At 40.0% G+C, this 27684-nt stretch overlaps 1 protein-coding gene and 1 long non-coding RNA gene across 15 annotated transcripts in view; one reads left to right on the top strand and one right to left on the bottom strand.

Moving 5' to 3' along the window:
- Positions 1-27429, top strand: part of EndoA (SH3 domain containing GRB2 like, endophilin-A) — a 30926-nt gene extending 3497 nt beyond the window's left edge. For 5 of the 14 annotated variants that reach the window (XM_076523099.1, XM_076523104.1, XM_076523103.1 and 2 more), the window contains exons 2-13: positions 1127-1220; positions 11779-11847; positions 12138-12354; positions 13718-13851; positions 13969-14035; positions 15499-15564; positions 16308-16393; positions 16899-17014; positions 17091-17209; positions 18199-18291; positions 18758-18873; positions 20508-27429. In XM_076523099.1, the coding sequence (XP_076379214.1) occupies positions 1176-1220; positions 11779-11847; positions 12138-12354; positions 13718-13851; positions 13969-14035; positions 15499-15564; positions 16308-16393; positions 16899-17014; positions 17091-17209; positions 18199-18291; positions 18758-18873; positions 20508-20627 (1248 nt within the window). In that variant the 5' untranslated portion in view covers positions 1127-1175 and the 3' untranslated portion in view covers positions 20628-27429. Of the gene's footprint in view, positions 1-34; positions 960-1126; positions 1221-11778; positions 11848-12137; positions 12355-13717; positions 13852-13968; positions 14036-15498; positions 15565-16292; positions 16394-16898; positions 17015-17090; positions 17210-18198; positions 18292-18757; positions 18874-20507 lie in introns of those variants that run through there. The other 9 variants (XM_076523101.1, XM_076523106.1, XM_076523105.1 and 6 more) reach the window with 9 other exon arrangements.
- Positions 12640-18204, bottom strand: LOC143259713 (uncharacterized). The gene is made up of 3 exons (XR_013033733.1): positions 17232-18204; positions 13578-16480; positions 12640-13509 (listed from the first exon to the last, which is right to left on the bottom strand). It is a non-coding gene; the product is annotated as an uncharacterized LOC143259713 (long non-coding RNA).
- Positions 27430-27684: the final 255 nt, after the last annotated feature.

The raw sequence follows: 27684 nt of genomic DNA on the forward strand, positions 1-27684 counted from the left end.
GGGTGCTCCTCCGACTCGCATCCCCTTCGGGACCGATTAAGGACCCTGCTCCTCTTCCGTCGTCTTTACCAAAAAGTCGAACAACAAAGTGCTGCACGATCCACGGTAATCCGCACGCGTCGTCCGTCTACGCAGAGCCTGTTACACAATTCACCAGCTTCTCGTCGTTAGTGACTGAACGTTTCAAGGTGAAACCACGCTCCCGGGTTACGTATCTCGCGCGTTCGATTCGAGTCGGGGCTCCCAGCTCCGCGTGTTATTGTGCCAGAGCGAGGATATATCTCGATCGCGGGTCGGGTGACATTTACGCGATCGCTGTCGAATTCGCTGGTGTCACCTTTCACCTTTCGCCCCTGGGAGCCACGAGTCCTCGGTTCTTTCTGTGTCCCACGGAATTTTATTATCTTCGCTCGTTGTTTTCTCCACCAACGTATCCCGGGGATGCGGAGATCGTCGGTCGACCCTTCGTTATTCTTCCGTGATCCATGTACCGTCTTTTGTCCTTTGACAGCCTTCGACCAGGCTGAATCTTGAAGGGGGTTCAAAAGATGTCGCGGAAAGATTATAGGTGAACCCCCGTTTTACGTGGAACGTTTGCCCTTATTTGTGCGGCACGTCTCTCGAAGGAGCCCGTCGAGAGGGAGGCGCCGCGCCGTAAGGTTAATTCTTCCCACTCGTTCTCTCGTGCTCTTTCTCTCTCTCTCTCCCTCTCTCTCTCTCTTTCCCTTTGTAAGACTCTATTTTTGGGCCGGTGCGCCGACCGTGGAAAAGGATGACTCGTTCGGGAAACAACGAGACAGCAGCGTACACCTGTTCTGATGCAATTCGCGACATCATCGGCGATCCTTGCTAGCGGAGATGACCGTGCTCACGCCGGTGTGTCTCCCGCTCGGTGTCCGCGCGACATTCGAGAGGATTACGCCGCGCTTACGGCCGTGTCGGTGATCATTACATCAGAAGTAAGTCATGATGCTGGAAAACGTGGTCGATCAATAACATTGAAAATCATCCGTCCGTGGACGAGCAGATCTGGCGTGCAGCCAACCGGCCAGTCATAAATTTCAACCCTACCCTTCCTTTGTTTTCTGAAAATCCCTCTGACGAGCCCGTGTGAACTATGTTGCAGATTTCTCTCTATCCCTGGCCCGTGAATAGACAGAAAACACCGGTCCACCATGGCGTTCGCGGGGTTGAAGAAACAGATTAACAAGGCCAACCAGGTGAGCGAGCACGATCCCACGCTGTTGATCGATCGGGGAAGCATGCACACATCGTATTCCGTCGACCCGATCGATTCCGTCTCGGTTTTCCGTCGAATTCTCGATAACGGTCGAGCGCGAAAGAACGATGGACCATAGATAAGATCGAGGGTTAAATTACTAGACTGTGGTCCTTTATGCAAAATAAAAGATTTCTGCATCAATTGTAGAACGTAGAAGCCAGGTAGAGTTTTTGTTCTTTCCAATTAGTACATCAACATTCTTAATACCTTTTAACATCCAGCTATTTTTGTCATAAATGCATAAAATCCGCAGACTAGTAATTATGATTTCTATGGGACGTCGGTAGACTGCGCATGTTTATGCATTAGTAGCATCCGTTGATACGTAAAATGCAGTACGATAAAGATTGTCATCGAGTTTAGCACTGCATACATGTTTCTCCTACTCTTAGAGCAGGAATTCAAGCGACGATCATTTCCCTGTGCTTATAAAAGTAACAATGAGGCACTTATTCCCCGATTTCGAACGAGCGTTACTGCTAGACTGCGGATCTTTGCGCGAAAGAAAAGTGAGTAATTGTTTAAAACAATAATTGAATAACAATATATTTCGTCGTTTAATAATTTTAATCGATTGACAATAATGTAACAACGCTCTTAAAGATTCCACTAATGTTTTCATTATTCTGTACGTCTCTCATGAATTTTTTGCAATAGATGCATAAAATCCGCACTCTAGTTATTGCAATATTTGCCGCGAGTGACGCATATATCGACTAAGTAACTCATAATTGTACCTTTACAATCTGAATGACCGTAAATTAAGAAATTAGTTCGAAGAAGAATTTCGACGTAAATCTAATATTAAGCTTGCGAATCTGCATAAACATCCATCGACTATTTTATTCCCGATTATCGTTTATGTGTTATTTTGGGGCCTTCTATGGTCTAGTCAGCGGCAGCTTCCGTTTGATTCCCGGCCCTGAAAGAACCTTTTGAACGCGCGAACTGTAAATAGAGCACATATTTCCAGTCTCGTTGTGCGGAGAAATGAAATACTCCGCGTTCCTCCTGCACACCGGTCTTTGTTGCATATTGAACGGAACCCCGTGTCTTATGTAATTATTGAACTCGGTACAAATTGATCGTAATGCGGTAACAAGTGACCGGGCTCTATTTTGAAGAGCACTAGCGAGGTTTCCAGCCGCGTATCACGCGGAAATTTTCTTTTGCTACGAACGCGAATCTTTAATGGGGGTAGGCACCCCTGTGAACATCGGATAACAGCAATTTTTAAAGTAACATTTTGAAAATACATATCTTCATATGGCATATTTTTGCGAGATACTCAAATATATAGAAATTAATTTTATAAATATATTTCTTATACGTAAGAGAAAGAAGTTTTTCTTTTCGAAGAAATCATCGGGCCGTGAAATCCGTACCCTTCTTTTTTCAGTACCGTGAACATATATTTAAAACAAATTTCAGCTGAAAAATATTATTCTTGAGGAAGTTACAGTTCAAAGACAATCGCAATAGAAACAAGCAGACAACCATTGGAAATGATTCCGAGTTATGGTAGAAACGATTTTACTGGACGGAACAGATTCAACGGTATTTGTTCGTGTTACTGAAAAAATAAGGGTACGCATTTCACGATCCGACGATTGTTTCGAAGAAAGAACGAATTTTTCTCACGTGAAAAGTATATCTACAAAGTTAATTTCTACATATTTGAAATTGTCGTAAAAAATACTGTGAGAGCAAATGTTTTCAAAATTTTATCTTCAAAAGATACTGGTAGCCGATATTCACAAGATTGCGAACCCTTAAACATCTACGAATGTTTCTCGGTGAATTCTCCCGCGGCTTCGCAATCGTCGAGAACGTCCTCCAACGTTCCTCCGACGTTCCTCCACGCTGAGCTATTTCTTCGTCCTCGTACGTTGAGAAATAGTTGCAAGAAAGATCCTTCGGTGACCATTTTCGTTCCCCGCTTTTCCCAACTGATTACGATACAATCGCGGAGAGATTTGTTAGGACCGTTTTAATTACTCGCTGCGATTTTGGGAACGGTTAGTCGAATCGCGGAACGTGACTACCGTTGAGTCACGGCCAATTACGAGTCATTAATTACCAGATTTCATATCGGCCGACGTTCCAGACGTTCGTCCAACGTTCCGACTTGAGAGAACAGAACTCTCGCGCTCGCGCCTCGATGCAACTTGAGTGGAACAATTAATTCTTATTTAGGGCCGACGCTTATTAAATTCGACCTGGGAGACGACGGTGACCGGTCGTCGTCTCGTCGCGTCCCATTCAGACTTTTTTTTTCCCAAGAGCGTTTCCTCGCTGGAATATTCCGAGCATGATAGCGGCCAGATTGCGCGCAGATCGATTGAAATCGCTCGCTGCATCTCGTTCGGGACACAATTTCCTATAATATAAAGGGATGCAAATGTTGCGAATGGCTGCCGGCTCTATTTGACGGCAGCGGCCGGCTTAATCCTAGTCAGACGTCGTTTTTAACGAATCGCGAAACGATGCTCGAATGGTCGAGTGGTTTCGACTTCGATCATTCCGAGGCAATGTCTTATTCATGATAAATTTATATAAGGAACCGAGGTTTTATTCCTGGTACGATGTAGCTCCGCGTTTCGAGTTGCGAAAGAGCCGGCCCTTTTGCTGTTCGAGCCACGCCACTTTTCCGATCTTCTTTAAAATCGGACAATTAATTAGAACGGAAATCTGCGAGCGCAGTCTACCATTATCATTTTCGTTGTAATCACTAATATCTATTGCCTTATTACGAGCCACTCCGCTTCTCGAAGATGCAGGCATAATTTAGTCCTTTGATCGCGGAATCTCGTAATTGGATCAACATTTCTTTTGCTCCGCGGAGATTGGAGACGGTTCGAGAACGGCTTCTCAATTGGCCGAGATTTCTTAGAACTTTCTTTCTTCCGGAACCAGAGGGTTTCTTGCTTCGAGACCATTTAGACTGCGTGGCAAAGATTACTATTCATTTTTAAGTGTATGCATTTCGATCCACCTTTCATCGGAGAACTCTTTCAGACCTGCTAATTTTCCGAGCGACCACTATAAGTGACATTCTATGGTCCAGCAGACTTTTCATATGCTTTATTATCCGATTGCATAATTGAACGATGATTATTAAACGTTGCAATTCGAGTTTAAAACATCCGCAATTCGAGTTCCGTTCACGTCGGCACGATTTCTTCATTTTTCTAGATTTTCTGATACCCTCTTTTTTTTTTAGATCAGAACATCCATTCTTCAAGTCCATTTAAACTAAGTAACAAGCATAACAATTCATTCTCAGGTCCATTCTGCTGCGTCCTCTTCTTCGAGAATCTCTTCTACAGTTTTTCTTCGTCGTTTCTTTTTATTGTGCAGTTTCAGCTCTATAAAGAGGTTATTCTGCAAATCCAGAGACACGCGAATACACGGAAAGTGTAGTCGCTGCAACTTTATTTGTTACGTTTGTTATCCGGTTATATTGTTTGCTTAATACCGAATTACATAATAGTGGAAGAAAAAACAATTACTCCGATGCTTCTGTGTCGTGAATGGTACACTGTTGTTTCCTTCGTCGTTGATTCGTCGATTTGACCATTCCAAGGGACATTTTTATAGTCCAATAGATTCTTAACGTCTTGTAATACACGATTAGGCGAGAACTGTGTTAACTAAAATGTGTAGTTTCCGCAACTCGGGTTGGTCCCCTCGTCCGTGCTTCCTGGGGCAACGTTTCGTTACTTATCACTAGATTACGGATTTCATGCATTCATGGCGGAAACAAGCAGCTGACATATAATATTGTGAAGACACAAAGAAGAATTTAACGCTAGATTTACGGAGCTCTGAAAGCGGCCGTTTTATATTAGCTTATAAAAACAACGATAAGACATGTATTCTGATTTTTGAACCAGCATTATTGTAATATCTGCTGCAAATGTATACAAAAATGTAACATTACAATCTGAATAATTGTAAGTTAAAAAATTAGTGATCCGTCATTTTCGCGGGTTCCATAAACCTTTACTGGAAGGAACAGATTCAACGGTATTTGTTCGTGTTACTGAAAAAATAAGGGTACGGATTTCACGATCCGACGATTGTTTCGAAGAAAGAACGAATTTTTCTCACGTGAAAAATATATCTACAAAGTTAATATAAACATATCGTCGAACTATTGGGTCGTTCGGAAAGTTGTTTCGTTCTTTCGCGAGAAAATGAAAGACGATTTTTTCAATGTTACGAGTAAAAGCAAACTTTTCGACATTTTTCTGATAGCTTTGAAATCTTATTGTTTCACATTTGGAAAAATACTGAATCAAGTGTTTTTTTAACTGCCTTACAAGATGAAATTTTTATGAAAAACGAAACAACTTTCCGAACGACCCAATATTTCTTTTTCTTGATCCGCGGTCTGCTTCATTGTTGGGCAATATTTTATTCGGATGACGGATCCGAGACAAAGACTAACGAATGGAATTGTATTCGACGCCACTGAATAAATATATTCGATCGAATACAAATTTATTTGGATGAAAATTTGTTCGAATACACAATTTCATTCGACACCGTCGAATAAATATTCGTTCGAATACAAATTTATGTAGATAATAATTTATCTCCGAGTAAAATTGTGTTCGAAGAAGAATTCATTGGAATAAGATTCTTTTTACGAATAACAAATTCATTCGTATAAGATCTTATGCAAACAAGAATTCATTCCAATAAGATTTTATTCAAATAACAATTTATTTGTCCAGTAATTCATACCGAAAATAATTGATTTGAATAAAAATGACAATATATAAAGTGTTCTTCATAGTTTATCGAATATATTTCTTCCACATTACTTCTTCGAATTATTCGGGTAAAGAATTTTTCGAACTATTCGAATAAAAATTGATTTGAATACAAAATAATTCGAACAAATAGATAGAATAAAACGTGACGAATAATGGACGATTCGAACAAAATATTCGAGCAAAAGGAATAACGCCGAACTCCGGTCCGGTTATCGAATGATCGAGATCCACATTATCGATCGATTCGCGGTCCCGCGCGACCGACAGGTCACGATTTCGAGTGTTGTGGCGGGAAACGTAGGAACAGTACGGATCAGAGAGAGAGCACGTGTACAAATGTGCATAAATCCGAGTCGAACAGTAAGTACGTGACATTGCATCCGACCGGATGTGGGTCAGATTTACTCTAGGACGACGTTTAATTGGGAATGATCTGGGCACAGTAGCTATGCTCCTGCGTGCAGTTTCGTACAAGTGGGTCAATGTTAAATATAGGTCAGGGTCGTGCGGAAGCTCTCCGTCAAATAATCATGTTGCTTGGCTTTTACGCTTCCCGGTTTATCACGACATATTGTTCCCTCGATTTACAATGTTTCCGAGCGAGCCGTCGGCGTTCACGGCAATCATGCGGCGGTAATGCGTCGTGAATGAGAGTTAATTAACCGCGTTGTTCTGGCCGTGCAAGCTCTCACTTTCCCTTCGTCTTCAATGAAACGAACCTTACGGCAGGAACTAACCCCCGTGCGTTGTTAAATCGTTCCGCGGAAGATCCGTGTTTGGAATACCGTGGTTCTCGCACGATTTCGTCTTACGTTTCGACGCAACCGTGATATGAGCCGTTTATTTTGAAAGTGGCATAAGTCACTTTACCGTAATGAAAAGTGGTGATTTTTTAATGTTTATACGAAATTATTTATAGTGAGAAAATTATCAGTATCCTGAGATAACAAATACAAGTAAATCTTCTCGAAAGTTAGCATCCATATTTTTAAACGCGTTAAAACGCGAACCCTTAAATATATCGACTTAAAAACAAAGTGACTTATGCCACTTTCAAAATAAACGGCTCATATTTCATTCGTGATCTCGTATATTAACGCAATACGGTCCGCGGGCTGTTTGTGCGAAAGCTTTTGCGTGTAGCCGGCATATTTTATGGTTTCTGCATCGCCTTACAAAAATGGATGTAACTTATAAAATATCAGACAGTTAAATTAAATTATAAGATATGTTGCCTCGTTTAAAGTCAATTTTATTTAGATTCAATTGCACAAATAAAGATTGGATTTTCTATTTGAAAGAAAATGCATACACTAGAAAGCTGGCCTTTATTTTTTAAAAAAGGGGACATATTCCAATGTTCTAGTTAATTGTCTTTAGAATTTTTTAAGAAAATACAAAAAAAAACAATCCACAAAACCTGCAGTCTACAAATTATACGACATTGTCAGAGGAGGATAAAGAACTTCGTGATATGAGTGGATTAGAAATCTAGTGGCGTAACTTACATTTTCCCGATTGTAAGAAACGAGGAGTGTTATTGTTTACTAACATGTGTATCGCTTACTGACGAAGTTTATTGCTACGATATTTTAGAATTAAGTTAATTTATAGTATTTTCATATATAATTTACTTGTCACTTGCCTTTTTAACATTTTACCAGATATAAATTACATTTCAAGCCAATAGTTAAAATTTTCTCTTTAACATTTTGCCGTGTACAGATCACATTTTAAGACAATAATTAAAATTTTCGAAAATGTCACTTACGTCGCTACGATTCTAACCCAATCATATTTACACCAGAAAGGAGTAATTTCTAGTGCCACTCTAGAAATTATTTTTCTATATTAGAATACGTCTACTGAATCGGAAATATGGGGTAGATGCGTACATTTCTGTATCGATCGCTTCTTCCGACCGTTTCCGAGCAAGAACAACCGAATCCTGCAGTCGGAGGGCAATTAACCGTATTGTCCTGACGCGCGACGGTAAAAAGTCGCGTTTCCTCCCTTTTGCGAGCCCCCGGCGCATAGATTTCTACGGGACGGGCGAAAAAATCGATGAGCGAAACATTTTCTCGGCCATTAACGGACGCGTGAACCGAGGAAAATTGCATTCGGCCCTACACGGCGAACGAAACCGGGTGTAAAAAACAAAAACTGATTGTTGCGCGCGGCGAGATAAATTGTTTTCATTTGGTATTACGAGCGCGTAGTTTTCTCGCCCAGGAAAAACGGGCGACTGCGAAATTGCAAACGGCGACCGTCGTAGCTGTCGCTGTAATCGAGCGACGCGATGTTCAATCGTGATCCGCACTCCGATTAAACGACAGATTCCTTTTCGCGAATGTTTCTCTCCTACTCCGAACGGAATTTGATTTTATTATATTTCCGTTGGTAGATTACGAATCGTCGAGAATGAACATTTTCGGTATTAGAATCGCCTGTAGGTTCGTCGTCGGCGAACGAAATTCTTCTCCATAAATGATGAGAAAACTGTGCTCAACTGTATTCCAGATTAAATCTTTTGTCAGCTTTTGCCTCGGTTGGCAAAATTTCAAAGGCACATCGCTTTAGATCAATCGACTGCGGATATTATTGATCCGCGGCGCCTATCCTTTCCACCACTGACGGTTTTCACCCCTTTCCAAACTTTCTTACCACTATATTCTTGGCACCAGACCCCTTGGTTAGAAGAGCCTAGCATTTAGGAGAAATCTAGTTTCGTCTTTCAGGATGATCTCGGCTTACGATCAATTAACCTACACCGGTCCGCTTTTACGCGCCCTCGAAATTTCTCGAGGCACCCTTCGCTGACGACACAGGCAACACCGTCTCGTTTAGGGTTATGACGGATACCGACGCTCCAATAAAATCAAAGTAAAAACACACGGAGCGAGGTGGTGGTGGAGCCAATTACTGTGCTTTTTGTGTATTTTCAAGCGTAATTAACACGTTGAATGCCACGGGGGTCACCGGTGACCGGCACTTAACTTGGCGGTGACGCCATGGGGGCCACCGGTGACCCAAATTGATAGAAATATATATAATTTAAAACAAATGTTAATATCTAAAATTTTGTATTATTACCATCGTCGATTCAAACAGTGACCCCTGTCGCAATTCACATGTCAAACATGATTATACACTGTAACTTATCTATTGCAGATAATATTTCAACATTATATGTATCACATAAAAGAAAATTCATCGTGGCGCCACGGACAATTTCTGTAAAACCGGCGTGATATTCAACGTGTTAATAGACCGCGGATCTTTTGCAATTCAAACCGATTCATCGACATTCTTTCGACGTTTCTTCTGATATTTTCAGATAGTTCGAAATTATGCCTACTCGTTTTGCCATAAATGCATAAAATTCGCAGTCTAATAATTAATTTTATTTAAATTCGATACGCTATTTATTTGATAAAACTAAACATGTACGAAGAGAAAAGCTTGATAAATCGTTCTAGGTAAGATATCACAATGTTAATTGTATCGGTAAAACGTATTGAGATTACGGAGAGAAACAAAACTGATTAATTCTTTGAATTTTCATGTTTAGTTTCAATTTCTCAGTAGTTTATTTATTTTGCACAGCAACTGGAATTATTTTTCACTCGACGCGTTAGTTACTGTGCTGCTTACCACGAAGTAGGCTTACATAACCTCGTCTGGAATCATCCCTGATATATTTTTAAAGAGGAGAAATGTAAATATGAAATTTTGTTAGTGCAGCGATCTTTTAAATGACTTATTATATTAAATCTTTTTCGTGGAATATAAAAGATAGACACACTTGTGAATATTGAAATTAATTTTCAGAGAATAAATAGTGAAATAACAATTTTTATACCCTGGGTCTAAATAGATCCAGCCACACCGCTCTGTCGGAGTGTTAACATATTTTTGACCTACTTGCAGGAATTATTCTCTTTGAACAAAATTGTAGAATTCATTTCTTTCATATCATTCAGTCTTATTCTCCTTTAAAGATTTTTATTAGATCAGCCGATATTGTTTATGATAGGAAAGGGCTAGCTTTATTAAAATCTGATTACGCGGTAACGATCACTTCTCGATAACTCGACTAATGATTTCATAGCTTTTGTATCAGCTTGAACGGTTGATAATCCAATTTTCCGACACAGTAATCCTGTAGCGTTTAATCGCTTCTCGATTGCGTCAAGGCCTTAGGCAGACACAGTCACAAAATGCTGCGCTTTCAGGGAACGCTTATAATTATTTACGATTTCTCAGGAAAACGCATTTCGATCCTAATTAGCTGCTCTCCGAGTAAATAATTTTCAAAGCTGAAATTTACAAAGCCAATTATTTCTCTTTTAATTATATCGAGTGTTAAGCATTGCACCGAATTCACGTCATGGAATAAATTAATTTCGAAAATCAAGGGACCCGTCAGAGGGTATTAATTTTTAATGACTGTGCTGCTATGTTCTTCTCAGGCTCGTTCCACCCACTGACACTTTAATATTTTTAATTCTGTTTCGATCGTGCGTCTTTCGATTATATTTCAGAAAAATATAACAAAATTTGTTGCGATGCATAATCTCCTTGATAATAAAAGAGAAGCAACAAACAGAAGATGCGACACACAGTGACTAAAAATTATATTCAATTAATTAAATTCATCGACACTCGCTTGTCAAACGCGTTCCTATTAGAAAAGCTGACCGCAAGATTAAAATAACGCGGGAAAAGTGTGTAGAGTGTAGAATTCGAACATAGAAACTCGTTCAAACGTTTCCGGAAAGTATATTTATTATTAGAATGCAGCACAGCACTTGCTACTATCTCATTGTCAAATTATTATATATCCGCAACTTTCATTCTCAAAATTCATCGAAATTTCATCAAGCAAATCCATCGATTTCTTAACTTTCTAAAACTTGAAACAGTGAAGGCATATTCGAGAATCCAAAAATTCTGTTACTTTCGTTAAAAAGATTAAAAATGAAATGAACGTGTATGTAGCTCTTATATCTTACAATGAGTGTAGAATCTTAGTCATAATCGTATTCTTAGTTTAATCATGTATCATCAATATGATAAATATTCAATGATCATCTGTCAGTAAGCTATTTAATTCGTTTCTGTTGTTACGGAATAATGTATTCTATACTGAATATTAACGAAATACGAGTATTCCATATAAAATTTACGTTTAGTGTACCTACATGTGAACTTTAGCAAGTATAATAGTACAAGTCAAGTCTAGGCAGAAGATCGTTACTTGGATACCTAGTTCGCAACAATTAATTATAATCTTCATGCAAAATAGAAAGTATCTTCATTAATTGCAATGAACGCCAGACTAATAAATATTTCTTTCTATCCTTAATAATTTCAGTGAGTTGAAAATAATACATAGACGTCCTTGAATTCTTTCAACATTTCCATTGTTTTAAATTTCACATATCTATTTTTATTATATATGAATGCATAAAATTCGCAGTCTAATTATAATCCTTAGCAAAATCTACGGGTTTAGAAAAAGTAGCTCGATAAGTTTAAGTTGTAGATATTCTCGGTCGGTTTCCGCCTGCTTGTGAAAGGGTTTCGTATCCACCGTCAAACCGTGAAATAGTTTTCGCTCGTTGTCCATCCGTCCCGTGGAAAGCGTGACGAACCAATTTCCTGGTCTGATGCAACAGCTAATCGAACTATGATTCTTTTTTTTCGAAGTACATGACGGAGAAGATGGGCGGTGCGGAAGGAACTAAGCTCGACGTGGACTTCATGGACATGGAGAGGGTGAGTACATGCGTGTCCACGTTTTTAAGGTTTCCCGCGACACGTTCAGGTACTTCGCGCTTTCGACCTTGGATCGATCCGGTTCAAGGCTCGAGGAAATTCGTTATTAGTTTGCCGCGAGATTACGTTCGTAGTTCTCACCGCGAGCGAGATAATCGAGCTCGTGGGGAGAGACAGGGATTCTCTCGTTCGAAGAAAATAGACGAGAGAGTCGGCGAATGAGAGAGAGAGAGAGAGAGAGAGAGAGAGAAAGCAGGATTGAGAACAGCCCCTTGCGAATTTGATCGTAGAAAACGGATGTCACGTACGAGCTTGTCGAGGAGCTGCAAATGAAAACGAAAGAGTTCCTGCAGCCGAACCCGACCGCGAGGGCAAAGATGGCGGCGGTCAAGGGCATCAGCAAGCTCAGCGGTCAAGCGAAAGCTTCGACCTATCCGCAACCGGAAGGTGTCCTCGGCGACTGCATGCTCACCTATGGCAAGAAGCTCGGAGAAGACAGTATTTTTGGTACGCAGACGCATCTTCGACCTCTATACACATCATCAACCTCCACACACGCCATCAACATCTACGAACACATTCTACATCTGCAAACACCTTCTACGCTACAAACACCTTCTACATCTTCAACTACCTTCTACGAAATCACCGCGACAAATCCTTGTCTGCCAAGAAATTGTTTGAAATCTGATTTTAGCAAACCAATACGATTTTTACCAGTATTTCTACGGTGTTCATAAAAACTTGTAGTAAAGTTGGTTCGGCAGATTCGACTAAAACAACACGTGCATGTCTTCAGAAATTCCACTACAGTAAATTGTTATTATACAATATTTATACAATATTTATTATTACATTTATTTCAGCCTAACGGCCTAGAAATAGACTTCAGTTTTTTACATTTTGCTTACATTTCTTTATATATTGTACAGTTTCTTATCTTAAATTCACTTGTCTTACTTTATTTTGTACATTAAATTTACTTATAATTAAATTAGCTTCGACAGCCTTTGTCTAATACTCCTCTCTGCCTTTTCTTTGCATTTTTTTTTCATCCTTCCTCTTTTCTATTCTCCTTAGCCATTCTATCGCTTCTCCTTTTTCTTCTAAAAAGGTATAATAATTAATATGCGACTAGGCTTTATTTAGAAAAATAGCAGCGTTATTATTGTATCTGCTCTATTTATTTATGTCTGTTTTTTGCTTATTTTTATTTGCGAACAAGTAATAAAACGAAGGAAGACTGATGTAAGGAAGTCAATTAATGTACTACGTTTCGTCATTTTTGGAAATCATGTTGCAGAATGATTTCACGTGTATTTCGTATTTGTCAATTTACAACGAACCAGTTGACACATTTTATTATATGTGTACCGTTACAATTGTGCTTATATACAAGTACAACTACAGATACTTAATTGTTTAATTTTTGTTAGGGTCGCATTTCGAAGCAACTCTTTTGTCTCCAATTTTCTTAAAATTCTTTAACACGTTGCCCAACATTGTTTGCCTACATTTAAGAATTGATTCTCGCGTTAGTATATAATATAAATTGACATCGACTTCAAACTCGTTTTTCTCCAATTGTGCTTCAATGCAAAAGACTGAGAGTCGAATTTTTCAAATTCTGTTCAAAGTTTTTATAACGAGCCTGTCGCAAGACTGCAACAAGAAACCGACGTTTAGAAAATTAGCTTAACATTAACGAAATTCTTAGATTTAAACTGTACATTATAAAATTATCGCCGAGAAATAATGAGCCAAGAACATGGTCGATCTTATTGGTCCCACGAAACTCGGCCGGAAGTCCTCCAGTTCTTGGACGCATAAATACGCGCTTTGACCCATCTGTCTTTTCTAATTCCTGCAGCTCAGGCACTGATCGAGATGGGCGAGGCAATGAAGCAGATGGCGGACGTGAAATATTCGCTGGACGACAACATTAAGCAGAACTTCCTCGAGCCCCTGCACCACTTGCAAACCAAAGATCTGAAGGAAGTGATGGTAAAATCTCGCTGTTTATTGAAAAAGTTTGTTCGGTCGCGGACGCGGCTGAACAACATCGAGCCCCGCGTTGTGCACCAGTTGTTGAACGGCCGGCACTCTCGGCTTTTGTTTCAGCACCACCGGAAAAAACTTCAGGGACGAAGGCTCGACTTCGATTGCAAGCGAAGACGCCAAGCGAAAGGTACACTCGTCGCCTCGTGTGTTCACACTTTATCTCCGCGTATCTTTATTGATTTATTTAAGCAGCACACGTCAGGGCAGTCGCCACGCGCGGCCTTGCGACACGAAAACTTGACGCGTTTGCAATTATAATTCGCATTTCCCGATAAACGACACCCCAGACCGGTCCAGACTGGCGAGCACCGCGCGGGAAATCCAGCTGGTACCACGATTAGGCGTGCGTTCTCAAGACGTGTCGTCGAACACACCGATTCTAGCTGATGACAAGTCGTTCTAATCAGGGGCTGTTTCCTATTTGTATTGAGATCATTACATATGGGGGAGGTTTCATCCTTCATACAATGATTTAGTTTAGACAGTCTTATTGCATACATGTGTTTACAACCATCCTGTACAAAAACTGCCAGTTGATGGAACAGTTCTTGCAACTTTTATGAGATTGTTGCAAAGGGGAGGTTTTATCCTGGTTAATCATGGCGCTTTGGTTTCGACAGTTTGCAATCATTCTGTTTTGTACGAAACCCCCTTTTTACAACCCCTCGTTTCTACTGTTTCATAGGAGATGTTCATAAGAGGCATTTAGCTGGATTTTTAAGCATTCAACCAAAACTGTAACAGAGATGAATAGGATACAAATTGAATTTATAAACTACAAAATTCTTTATGCTGAAAGTTTTATTATTAATGCGAGGACACTATAGCAATTACAGCCTAGTGATCAGAAAAGTTAGAATAATTGTAACATGTCCTAGAGAAATGAAGTTACTGACATTCAATGAAAGAAATTGAGAAAATGAAATACCATTAAATATTAACATACTTTTAAACAACATCCCCACCGTATTACTCCAAAATATATAATTTAGGAAACGTACAGATAAAGACCAAAACTTAGGCAGACAAATACTTTTGATATTTTTCCGTGGTAACTATAATGATAGGAATTCTCATTAGCTAGAATCGGTGTTTGGCGCACCGTTGTGTTGTCGTCCTGGATGTACCACTGCAGTCAAGGCTGTGGCGAGCAAGCTGTTGAATCAGAAAATTCTTTTACTTTTTTCTCGTTCCGACACCCTTTGAATTGTGGCGCCCAGAGGAGCGCGACCCTCTGCCTCGACTGTCGGCACAGCCCTGGTTGCATTTCACAAGGGGTCACCACGACCAATCAAATTACAACGTTATACGACAATTTAGATAACGATATTTGTGTTTGAAGGTGCGTTTCTTGTGCCTTTCAGTCTGAGAAAAGGCTAAACCACTCGCTATAAATACACAGCACTCGCATGTACTGCCGCATGTGCACGTTCTGATCGTAATTGTTAACTGTTGCACACCGAATTCTCGATGATCAACAACGGCGTGGCGTGTCGAGGCAGTTTCAGCCGTTTCGTTTTACCTTACATATTAACAAACTGGAGGAACTTTGATTTTTGTTTCTTTGACGCAACCTTGATCACTAAGCAGCCGGGAAAAGATCCTCCAGTCCGCATTGTGGAAGTCCGGTAAAGACTTCTTTGTCACCGTACACTGGTATGTGGTATCCCCATGAGTACCCCATTTACAGCGTTGTAGGATCTCGAGCTTTGATCTTGGACACTTAGATATATTTGTGTATCTTGAGGTATCTGTATGTAGACACACAGCACTGTTAGATATACTCTACACAACCTGTTTCAAACGATCTCGAGGGGAACGTTGTGGGAAGCTAATTAAGATTGCCAGACCTCCAGGATACTAAAGTTTCTGTAAAAGTTGGAACTGATTAGAATCGAGGATGTTTACAGTAAAATTAACTTTGTTGATTGTAGTTAACGTTTCACGAGATGTCCTGGATAACTTCTCCTAAAACATGGTAACCCTGGCTATGTATAGACACACGCACAAGAATATACAAGGTGGTTCCCAAGAATATGTTTTACAGAAAGGTGCATTAGCATCGAATGAATGACACCACGTATGCAACAATGGACCATCCTGTACATTGTACTGAAGTATTTGCGAGTGCACCGAATGCAATATCTGGCAAATCTCCTGAGTGAACCTCGGTATTTGCACACGCCTGCGTTAGAAAGCAAGAGACGAATGCAATCGAAGACCTTAGAGGTCACGCGATTTCCGGTGTTACTTTCCCTAGCGTACTGTTCCGCTTTCTCGTCCCCCCCCCCCCCCCTTCCGTATCTTGCGTATCGATCCTAGGCAATGATGCAACCCAGTAGTGCAATTTTTAATATCTTTGCTGGCGCAAATTTTGCGAACAGGATCTCACGTTTCAGACGACGAGATACGCCAGGCCGAGGAGAAGTTCGCGGAGAGCCTGCATCTGGCGCAGTTGGGCATGTTCAATTTGTTGGAAAATGACGTGAGTTGTGTCCTTGTGTTGAGCTGCTATCTACCATGGCTGGGTCCATTCTAATCCAGTTCAAAGACTTGGTTTATCATCTGGAAGCTAAGTTAATATTTCACCTATCAGAAATCTCATTGAAGGATACTTAATGGTTGTGTTGCATAAAGAACAGCTTAAAATGGTTCGAGGTCAGCTAAGCAACTTGGGGTACCATTGGTGATAGAAAGAAATGCATCGTACTAAGAAAATTTAGTTTGGTATATCTTTTTCTATCTCCATTAGCAACTTAATTACTTAGTTGGCTAGTTTTAAAGACATCGCTTAGGGGCCATGTGGGTATAGAATTGAAATTGTTGATGCATTATTATTATTATTGATGATGTATTAAAAAATTTGTTATAAAATCCTTAGCGGTGAATCATGGTAGCTAAGAGAAGATAAAGTTTTAAGTTGATGAACGAGGATTAGATTGGGCTTGGTTATCACTGTCTGTAATTACTAGAAAATACAACTTGAATAGTGTCTCATTCAGGTGGAACAAGTGGCGCAACTGGCAACATTCAGTGAAGCGCTCTTGGACTACCACCAGCAGTGTACCGAGGTCTTGAGAGCACTAACAGAGACGCTTTTGGAGAAGTATGTATTTGTGATTCATTTCTTAAAGTCAGCAACTGATTTTTTTTGTTTCTAATAACATGTTTGGGAATTGTAGGAAGGATGAAGCAGCAAACAAACCAAAATTGGAGTTCGTGCCGAAGACTCTAGCCGACCTGCAGGTTGATGCAATATCGCAATCAGATGCCATGAACGGTGGGAACTACAACCTTCACGGTAAAACAGATCTTACACTTACACATACAAAGATGACGATATTTCCGGGTGGATTGGCTGTTTGTCTCTTATCTCCTTTGTCATGCAACGATTCTACATGTCCTAAAGCTATATACTCTGACTATGTACTATGATACATTGTTGTACTTTCTCCTCGTTGGTTCTTTCTCCTCACCTATCTTGTCTGTTGTCGAATGGTCATTGAACTTTATCGTATCTTTGCACCCAAAGGAACATTTTACATGCACACATGGTGTATGACAATCTGGATAATGTTATCGTAGCGTTGCAGGTTGGAACATTGACCAATCAAGATTATAGCGTGAAATCAAGAAAGTCATTTTCTGCTACCTCTTATTTTTCTAATATCGGGAAGATCATGCGAATGTTTTGTTTGTTAAATTGTGAGATAAAGTTTCCTATTACTAGACCGCAAACTTTTATGTTATCTTCCATTTTTTAATGTTGTTTTGTGAAAGTTAGAGTAAAGACAATATTTCTTTTGTGATTTCTTGATGCACTACTTTTTGTATTAGTCAGGAAAAGAGAAATCATTCTCAATAATTAAGTAGATAAAGTTCATAGTTACGTTCACACTTGCTGGTGTACCATTGGCATTCTCAACATAATTGCAGTTATTTCTTCAAGCGGAAGGTGATAGAAAATGAACTTCAAGATTCTTGCGTAGTTCGTTTTACAACGTCAGAAATAAGAGAATCGTATCAGGCGATCCTAGCAGTAATTGCGAATTTCCAGTCATATTTTTGGATGTTGAAGTCACAGCTATTACTGTTTTAGGAAATAGTTGTGACAATGTTTTTCATCATTCGAGAGTGTGAAAAGAAATTCGCGTTTCTTGGGGGACGACCTGATGCATCTGGCTACATCATTTTGTATAACATTTACCAACACTTCTACCACATACTCTTTGTCTGTTCTGCGTGTATACTCTCGCATACTTGAATGTCTGTCCTTTTGACACGATTTAGGGGCAAGTCGAGCCGGGTCTCCAGTCCCTGGGGACGGGAAGCGCTCACAGCTCGAGCTATTTCCGGCCGGAAATCCGCCACAATCTGCCAATGGTAAATTTTGCATGGGCTTGTCCTTCTCTCATAATACCTTCTCGCATAATTAATCGATTACAATTTTCCTCGCTTTCGGTGGCATTGCAACAAAAGGGGCTAGAGAATAACTCGTGTTTCACCTTATTTTCTGTATCATCGCTTAACGCACACATTTGTTCAGTGACCGTACTATCTCCGTTTCCACTAATTTTCATGGTTGTCTATTTAATTTTTTTTACAGGTGAATTCGAAGTATCATTTTATATCGAAGGATTGCCATTTGTTTCTTTTTTTTATTGTTGCAGCCTTTGATTCGATATATCGAGTAAAAACATTTCATTACTGAAATAAATAGTTATTGTAACAATATATATTTCAGATAGAGACAGTAATATTATCGTAATGCACAGTATATATTATATATAAATATTTCTAGATAATATTCTTGTTTCCTCGAGACAATGGAAGCTGGTTTATTTTGCAGCTTCTCCTTTGCCATCTCCAAGTAAATCACCGGCAAGGACCCCGATGCAAAGACAACCTTGCTGCACAGCTCTGTACGATTTTGAGCCAGAGAATTCAGGGGAGCTTGGGTTCAAAGTAACTATAATAGTTTATTAAGAGTAACAATAATATCATTGAAATTACGAATACTTTGACTGCTTTGAATGCCTTAGTATTTGAAACCGCTATTAAAATTAAAACAAAAACTATTGAGATACTTTTTGTTTTAATTTGACTATCAAGTCAAAACTAACTACAGTGCATCAACTCATGAAAGTAACAAGGTATAAACAAGAAACAAAAATTGCAATCTGTCATTTCGACTGGTTCAGGAATTCTAATGCTAGAATAATTTTCAGATTTTTATGCCCATGGTCATTTCAAGGTCACATTATTGTATACTTGATTGAGTGCTCGTCTTGATGTCGATAAAGTCAAGTAAATATCATTTAGAATGAAAAAGACAGATGATCTTCAAATCATTTTGAAAGTAACCTAAAGAGAAATATTCGTTATTAGCTCACTTTATTAGTTGAGCATGATAACAGCAGTAACACTGATTAGGATTGCAGAATTCAGCTGGCAGTCAAAGTGTTACATCACTTTGGATTACTTCAGGGTTATTCAATTTGAGTGTCGTAATTCTAAATAAAATAATAAATACATAATACATAAAACATAAATCGTTTGAGATTTGTCTGGTTTCTTAAAAACTATTTCATGACATCCATTATGGCGAAAGAAGAATTTAATGAACACTTAATTTTATAGAGAGGAAACATAAATTGGTTGCTAAGGTCATTCGATTTAACAGTATTGGACTTTTCCTCAGTGAAAGCTTTTAGAAAGTAATTTCGGAAACAACATTACGATTACCATTAATGGAATTGAATTACAGTTACGTAAATATGTAATGGAGAATTGTGTTAAATTAGATACAGTTACATTTACAGTTAATGTTACGAAGTATGCTTCACGTTAAAATCAAGAAATCAAACGAATCTCAAATAGTTGTCTCTTACTTCAATTTAAAGATGTGGCATTTAATTTGGATGCCTCTATACTATAGTTAACAGATGAGAAAACATGATAGAGTTAACAGTTTACTTACCGGAAGTCGATCAGTAGACGTTTCAGCACGTATCCGTGCCATAACTAAAGGGAACTTAATCATTCTCTTCCAAATGAAATTTATAAATCATGCGAATCAAGAAAAATTTGTTTGTAAAATTCCAACTATAGAATAGCTGGTGAGGAATTTGGCGCATGGATATGGAAGTAACTACTTTTTTTCTTTGATTTCATTTAAGATATAATATTACAACCAAAAAATATAATTAAGGAGACGTAAAGAGACGTATTTATACAAATAATTTTTTTTTTTAATTAAATGTTTATTTAAAGCAACTTTTTATTTATTTATCTTTCTTTAAAATATTGTATTTATTACCAATGTTCCATATTTGATGCATTTTTGCATATTTTAAAATTACTTCAGTATCGGCAATTGTTTACTAGAAAATCTTTTATCTATCGTAAATGATTTGTGACAGTGGCATGCGAAAAACAAAACGGTATTCCATATTTGACTACTAACCTCTAATTTTTGATAGAGTCGAGTAACGACCGGTAAAGAAAATGTTAATACCATCGATAAACTATAAGTTCACGTAGCTATAGCGGCTTCAATGAGTGGAGCGCTGTTCAACCGACAAACTGTATGTTTCCAGGAGAACGATACGATCACTCTGATCCAAAAGATCGACGAGAACTGGTACGAGGGCAGCCTGAACGGTCGCACGGGTTTCTTCCCAGTAACTTACGTGCAAGTCGTAGTGCCATTACCTTAAGAGAACATGCTACGCCCCGTAAACCAAAGACCCTGTATTCGTTCACCAGCGTCTACCACGAGAAAAATTATCTTAACGCCTCCAATTAGCCTAACTCTCTCTCTCTCTCTCTCTCTCTCTCTCTGTCTCTTTCTCTCTCTCTGTCTCTCTCCATCTCTCTATTCAAGACTTCTCTATTGTCATTTACGTTCTATGGTCCCGAGGCTTGTTCGTATATGACGGATTTCAAAGGTTTTCTCTGTTCGTTTTAATTATTTTTCCATTTTCTCTCGATCTCTGTCTCTCTATTTCTATCTCTATCTCTATCTCTCTTGTCCCAGAAATAGCTGTATACGCATGTTAATGTACATATATAATGTTATAGTGTCTTTTATCGACGTAAGGACCCTCGCGCGCGTACACAATACAGACACACATGCACACGCGTACCAGCATACAGAAGAGACAGACAAACAGACATACACACGAATAGATACACACAGAGAGATGTATACATTGGATACGACGAAGAACCATACTGATATATACCGAGACACTTAAAGTACCTACGATGGCAGTCCACTGTCAAACGGCGGCTCATTTTTCACGTTCGATGTCGTTTCATAGTCATGATGTAACATCCTCGTTAGTTTCTCACCAAAGGTTCAATTGCACAAAGATATCAGACCGCCAAGACTGCATTGAAATCCGAGTAGAGCAAGGACATTTCGAATACTCTTGTACCATCGAGCATGTTTGAGTTCCGTCATTCATCGGCGTATCGTTAGAGATTCTTTTCGTTTCGTTAGTATGTCTTTTCAGTTTGTCGTCGATCAAATGTTTGTTCATCGTTTCGTCGGATCGGTGTCCGCATCGATCGCCATCTTTTCGTAAAATTTCGTTCACGTTCGAGAGAAACGAGTCCCTCGAATCGTGAAGTGCGTTTTCTTCGGTTGGTTCGTAGATCGAGAACGCGTTTATTAGTTGATAGTGTATTCGTTCCTTCATTCCCCGGGTAGTCTTAACGTTTAGCCTTCTCCATTTCGTTGAATTGTTTAGGTCGACACCGAGTTCAGAACCGGTTTAGTTCAAGCAATCTTCAAACGTGGCGGCGAATCTCTTTCACGAAGTCGAAGCAAACAGCGAACGGCTTGATCCTCTGATTCGGTTCATTCCAGTTGGATAATTGATTTCGTCGCAGGATCGCGGCCAGGATCGCGTCGGAGATCGTACGTCATGCTAGATCATTCGTAGGCCATAAGCTTGATCAATTATAGCCGGTCGCGAGATCCGTTTCGAGATGAAGTTAGCGCGATCATCTTCTTATACTTCCCCATTACCACCAATCCGCCCCTTTGAATGATCACACGCTGAACGAAGATTTTCTTCCACGATGCCGCTGATCCCATTCCACACGTTCTGAAACAGAGAATCTTTTTGTGTCGGAATTAGAGTATTATTATTATTCGTTCGTTCGTTCGTTCGTTCGTTCCCCTTCATTGACTTTGTACGAGAGTTCAACCGCCAGAACAATGAAAGTAATTAAGGAAATTGGTTATTTGTTGCCACATGGATTTTAGGTAAATCTTCAACAAATATTTGCTAAGCATAATATAGTAATGTTAGAGTATATATATGTATATATACATATACATATACATATACATATACATATACATATATATACACACGCATATAGATCTATACACGTGCGAAGGGTGAACTAATAAAAACCGTCGGTATAGTTAATCTCGAAACCGCCGCAGAGTTGCCGAACAATTTATCGAATATGAGCCGCGCGACACCGTAAAAGGCGATATAAACGGCGATCATAATTAGTCCACACGCGGCGTCACTTTGGATATTCGAAGGTCGACCGATGTCGTTCGCGATGTCGCGAGCATATTCGATGAAAAATATCTTTTTCCACGAGGCGCACGTTCGAAGAACCTACGTTTCAGGAAATTCTCAGTTTACGGAACGTTGCCACTAAAAGTATTGCTACCGTTGTATACGCGATTGCAAGGTGATCCGGAAACAGTTGCGATCACCGTAATGTTGCCTTCTTCTGTAAGTCTCATTCGGCAACTTGTTCGCCGACTTTCGCGGTTCATTAGTATCCATTAGTTTTCGTTGGTTCGCGCACCGCACGTGTGCATTTACGTATATGTTGCAGCAATAACGCTGATGGCCGTAACAATGGTATTATTATTATCGACATTTGCATATTTTTCCATTGCCGTCGAGTCCATTCACTGGGCGAGAATCAACGTTCTCGGCACCAATGCGCCCTGAATCGCTACGAGCTCGGCTCCGCGTAACGTTCTCCAACATTCCTACAATGTTCTGGCAGCGTTTCGATTTAACGGCGACGAATAGTGGGAGTTCTCAATGACGACCGTGGGTTAGTTGTACCGATTAACCCTTGGACGGCGAACCATTTTCGCAACTATACAATTGACAATGTTTACAACAATTCTGTGCTTTATTCAACAATGTTTCTAATCATATTTTCAAAGATATTCCACATTTATATGAAATACAGCCGTTTATTTCATTTAATCGTCGAAAATTGATTAGTAAGGAGACTATTTCAGTAAATCGGGTCACAAAAGACCCGGTAATCGCAGGCCGAGGGTTAAGGGTACCAACGATACCGTAACGCGGATCGAACGATATTATTGAACAGTTGAACTCGTTAACGTTGCACTAGTTATATTTAATAACGTTTTCTATGAGTTAGTCGCAATTACTATGATCTCTAGCAGCGTACGTCAGCGAGTCGTACGATGGATTTTTCATTTCCTGCGCGACGCATCTCGATCGAAAGGTTGTCAACGACGTTCACCGGGCAGTCGAGAACGGGCCGCGGCGGTTCATTTCGCGAGGACAGAAGCAAAAGTCAGCAGACTAATTACTATTGGCCGATATCCTTGATCGTTGCTGCTGTTACCGTCATCAGCGTTCGCTCACCATGAAATGGATCAGAAAAAACTAAAAGAAACAGAAAAAGTAAAAAAAAAGAAAGAAAGAAAAGAAGAAGAAGAGAATTATGAATAGGAGATAAAAAGACATTGATAAATCCATTTATTGTAATTATCGTGGATCACGAACTTTTATTCCTGAGACAAACTCGAAGTGTTATCGATGTTGTGCAATATTAAAGTTTAACATCATGGTGTTTAAAGCCTGTTGTCGTGATCGCTGGTTGCTCAGTGTTTCTCAAAGCCCCGTGGTCGATGGGGAGGTACGTGTCAATTGATGAATAAAACGTTAGTGTCCTTTCGGTCAGGTCCCAGCGGCGAGACGAACACGCTTTCAGGCACGGCTTCCGTTGGATTCGCACGAAAAGCCAGTGAAACATTGAAACGCGGTGCAAGAACAAGGTCTGGTCGGGGTCTGGTCAAACGACGTGGAAGTACGATGAAATACTATAATATCTCTGTAAGCGCGTGTCGAGGTCAGGGCCTGATCCCAGACTTTAATACCTGATCAAACGATGTGGTCGAGTCAAAAGCGCCATGGACCTACTGTGAAATTCTATAATACCTCTGCAAGGATGTTGCAAGTCCAACATGGGACCTGATCGGGGCCCGATCGATGACTTCGACACGCGAGCAAGCGATGTACAGCGTAAAACGTCGCGGTTCCACGGTGAAATTCTACCTCTGGAAGCATATTCCGAAGTCAGCGCCTGTCACGACAATCCAGACCTGATCGGAGCCTGATCGGAGCCTGATCGGGGATTGAAACATGCGACCAAGCAATGTCGAGCCGGAAGCGCCGCGTTCTCGCCGTTTCTCGCTCGAAGTAACGCAGGAGGTTGTCGTTCTCGTGATCTCCCCTCCGTCTGAGCGACCAGCACATTCGGAGAACGTAGCATTAGCGAAACTAGGTGCCATACAAGCGTTCCTCGTGAATCTCGAGATTCGTCGACGTTCGAAACAGACGGGAAACGTTAGAGAGTAGTCGCTAGCGACGTAAACGACGATCCCAATCGGTAGCTGCACGTTCTCCCAAATGCGATCGCTCGCCAGAAAGTTCGTCAATTAATAAGAATACGAGAATCGGCGGATTGCGGGTCCTATCTTTGATGAAGACGGCGGTTGCAATGTTTGGGGATGCTGTAGGGAGCTTGCGCGAAGCAGACTTGGAGACTAATTAGATGGCGCGTGAGATTTAAGTACTCTTTTGTACAGTATTCGAGGAAACGGAGCAACAGAAAGTATCATAGCGGTCATTTGATGTATTTGGTCGACCCTTGAGCGGATTAGTCGAACTTAGACTGCGGATCTTCGTGCGTAAATATTTTCTGTACGGATTGCAAGAAGTGCAAGCTGTATGGAAGTTCCTTTAAATAATTGTGACAAGTAGACGGCGGATGTTTATCGAAACTAGAAATTGTCCAAGTCGATTTTAAGAAACAGAAATTGCGAAATAATCGAGTCGCTTCTTTGAATCGTTTCAGTGGATTAGAACTACCAAACCAGTGAAAATGACTAGTTCCTGATTTTTTCATTTACAGTTCCAGATATTGTAAAAATATTTTTCGGAGAAATTCTTAGGTACACTTCTTTATTGAAATATATATTATAATATGAATTATACAAAGATTAAAGATTAAATAGATTCACATCGAGGTATATATTATAATATAAATTATACGAAGTTAAAATAAATCCAGTTTTTTGGCATTGTTACAAAACAATATAAATTAGTCGCTCGTTTAGGGCTGGGTAGTTCTAGCGTTAAGTTCTTCTTATATTATTCGCGAGTCCGCAGTTTAGTAATAAGATGTTCTTAGATTTTGTTCTCACATTTCATTGCCAGCTAAAAAAACTAGTTTCCTGCGATTTTATTTTTGCACCTCAACTTCAACGAAGCAGACCGCTGTAAACACATGAAAATCCGCAGTTTACGTTTCGAAATCACTTCTCACTCGGCAATTCGGTGAAACCGAATGTCAAACGAACGCTTCGCTCCATTGCAATTTCGAAATTCATTTCGCAGGCTCGCTCAAGGGATAAAGTACTCACTAAAATGAACCGAAAGCGACGCAACAGCCATAAAGTCTCACCGTTGCGGTAATCGTGTGCTCACGTATGGTTCGAACGAGAGTCCAGCAATTTTGCGTCCACGTGAAAACGATAGCAATATAACTATAAGAACGGTGAAATATTTTTCCTCGAGCAGAGGGGATCGGCGTCCCGATCGTTTGAGAAACACTGCGCCCGGTGTACCGTGATCGAGATAAGAAACCACAAGCAAACAAAACAAAACAAACAAAAAAGAAAGAAACTGCGAAAAAAAAGAGAAAAGAAAAAGGAGGGAGGACAGTTTTGCCGCGTGATAACGTTTAATTTCTGAAGCGACTCCTTCATCGGAAGCGAGACAACAAAAATCGGCGATCGACGATCGTGGAATAAAAAGAACTAAGCGAACAAAAAAAAATCGAAAAACCCACAAAAAGGAAATAAACACAGAGAAACGAATGAGATGAAATGATCTATAAATGAACAAAAAAAAAAATACTAAATCGGTATCTTACTCTATAAATGTTGGCTATTGTTAAATGTTGAATATTGTTCTGCGGAGGGCTTGCCACCATTCGAGCGACAAACCAGGTCGAGCTGTCGAATAGATGCCGATCAATCGGTTGTCTCGTAGACTAGCCGATCATTATTCTTAATATCAGTTAATGTTCCGTTGCACGCGTTCTTTAACTGTCACTGCGAATAGGAGCTTAATTTTAGCCCTTTGCAATCGAAGCTGTTTCAACTCGAAATCCAACATATTATATCATTTACTTCATATTTTATTATTTTATGTAATTTATTTTATATTACACTTTTCATGTGATTTATTATTATTATTTATTTCTCGTATGAAACCGAGCCAGTTGGCAAGTACAATACTTGCAGTTTTTTGGCAGGTTTTCCTTTTTTAAATATAAACAAATCTGACACACGGTTCGAATAAGTTGGAAAAATGGTGTAGCAAGTTTTAGTGGCGCCTCGGAGTCTACGCTCGAGTGCAAAGGGTTAGAAGAATCGCGTTTTTGTTATTAGTCATTTTAAGTATTCGTTTAGGACAGTATACGATCAGTTTTTCGAGCTCGGGGATTAGGCGTTCAGGTGTTGAGAGGGTGTGACGCGCGAATACCGTTCGAAGCGACAAGCTCTCCGCATTTTAATTGTAATCTAACTATTTGGGGCTCGAGCGGACATCGAACCTCTCGTCCCCCGCTAAGTCACTGAGCATCCTTGGTCTGGAACAATTGGATTAGGGACGTGCCCCTCCCCACCCCACACCCTCAGGTTATTCGCCCTAGGACCCCCAGAGAACGTATTTAGCCGGCTTGCTGCGACCCCCTGTCCCCCGATTTCTTAGCAGAACGATGATATCTCGCTCGTCTCGCGGCCCGTTCCCCGCGTTTCCGGTCTACTTATATTTTGTAAGCGTCAGATTGGCCCGCGTCACGCCGGGAGCGTCGCGACGCTAGCGAGGCGTCTCCGTTCGTCGATTGTGCTAATTTTCGCTGAGGCTTTTTCTCGACGGTTCCGTTAAGCCACCAGTCCCCCCCCCCCCTCCCACACCCCCGAATACTGTTATTGTTGCCGAAGCGAAGAGACGACCAGTGGATGCGACGCAGTGATACTTTCAGACAATACATTACAATTAATTACACTTATATTAATAAATTAATCTATTATGATTATTGAGCTCCGATTGAAGAGGATTATACGATATGTATTCGATTTCGGTCAATGCTAAATAATTATTAACACTAACTAAGAAATAAAGTGTGCTCTATGTCATGCTATACTATCTGCCTTTTCAATTCGACACGCTCGAAGATCTTGTTTCGTTTTGCCGATCGATTATGTTCCATGTCGATTTGTCGGATTTCGTCGGAGACGCGGTTTATCAGTTATGTTTCTCGGCGCGTCCTCCTTCGTTACACATTCCTTTGCGAAATGATCACTTTTCTTCGAATGTTTCTTCGTATTTCGTTTTTGTCGTTTCCCCCTTTTTTTTGTATACCGTCATCGTCGTTCGTAATTGTAATTAATTTATA

This window comes from Megalopta genalis, chromosome 6, assembly GCF_051020955.1.
Source record: "Megalopta genalis isolate 19385.01 chromosome 6, iyMegGena1_principal, whole genome shotgun sequence".
Taxonomy (NCBI): domain Eukaryota; kingdom Metazoa; phylum Arthropoda; class Insecta; order Hymenoptera; family Halictidae; genus Megalopta; species Megalopta genalis.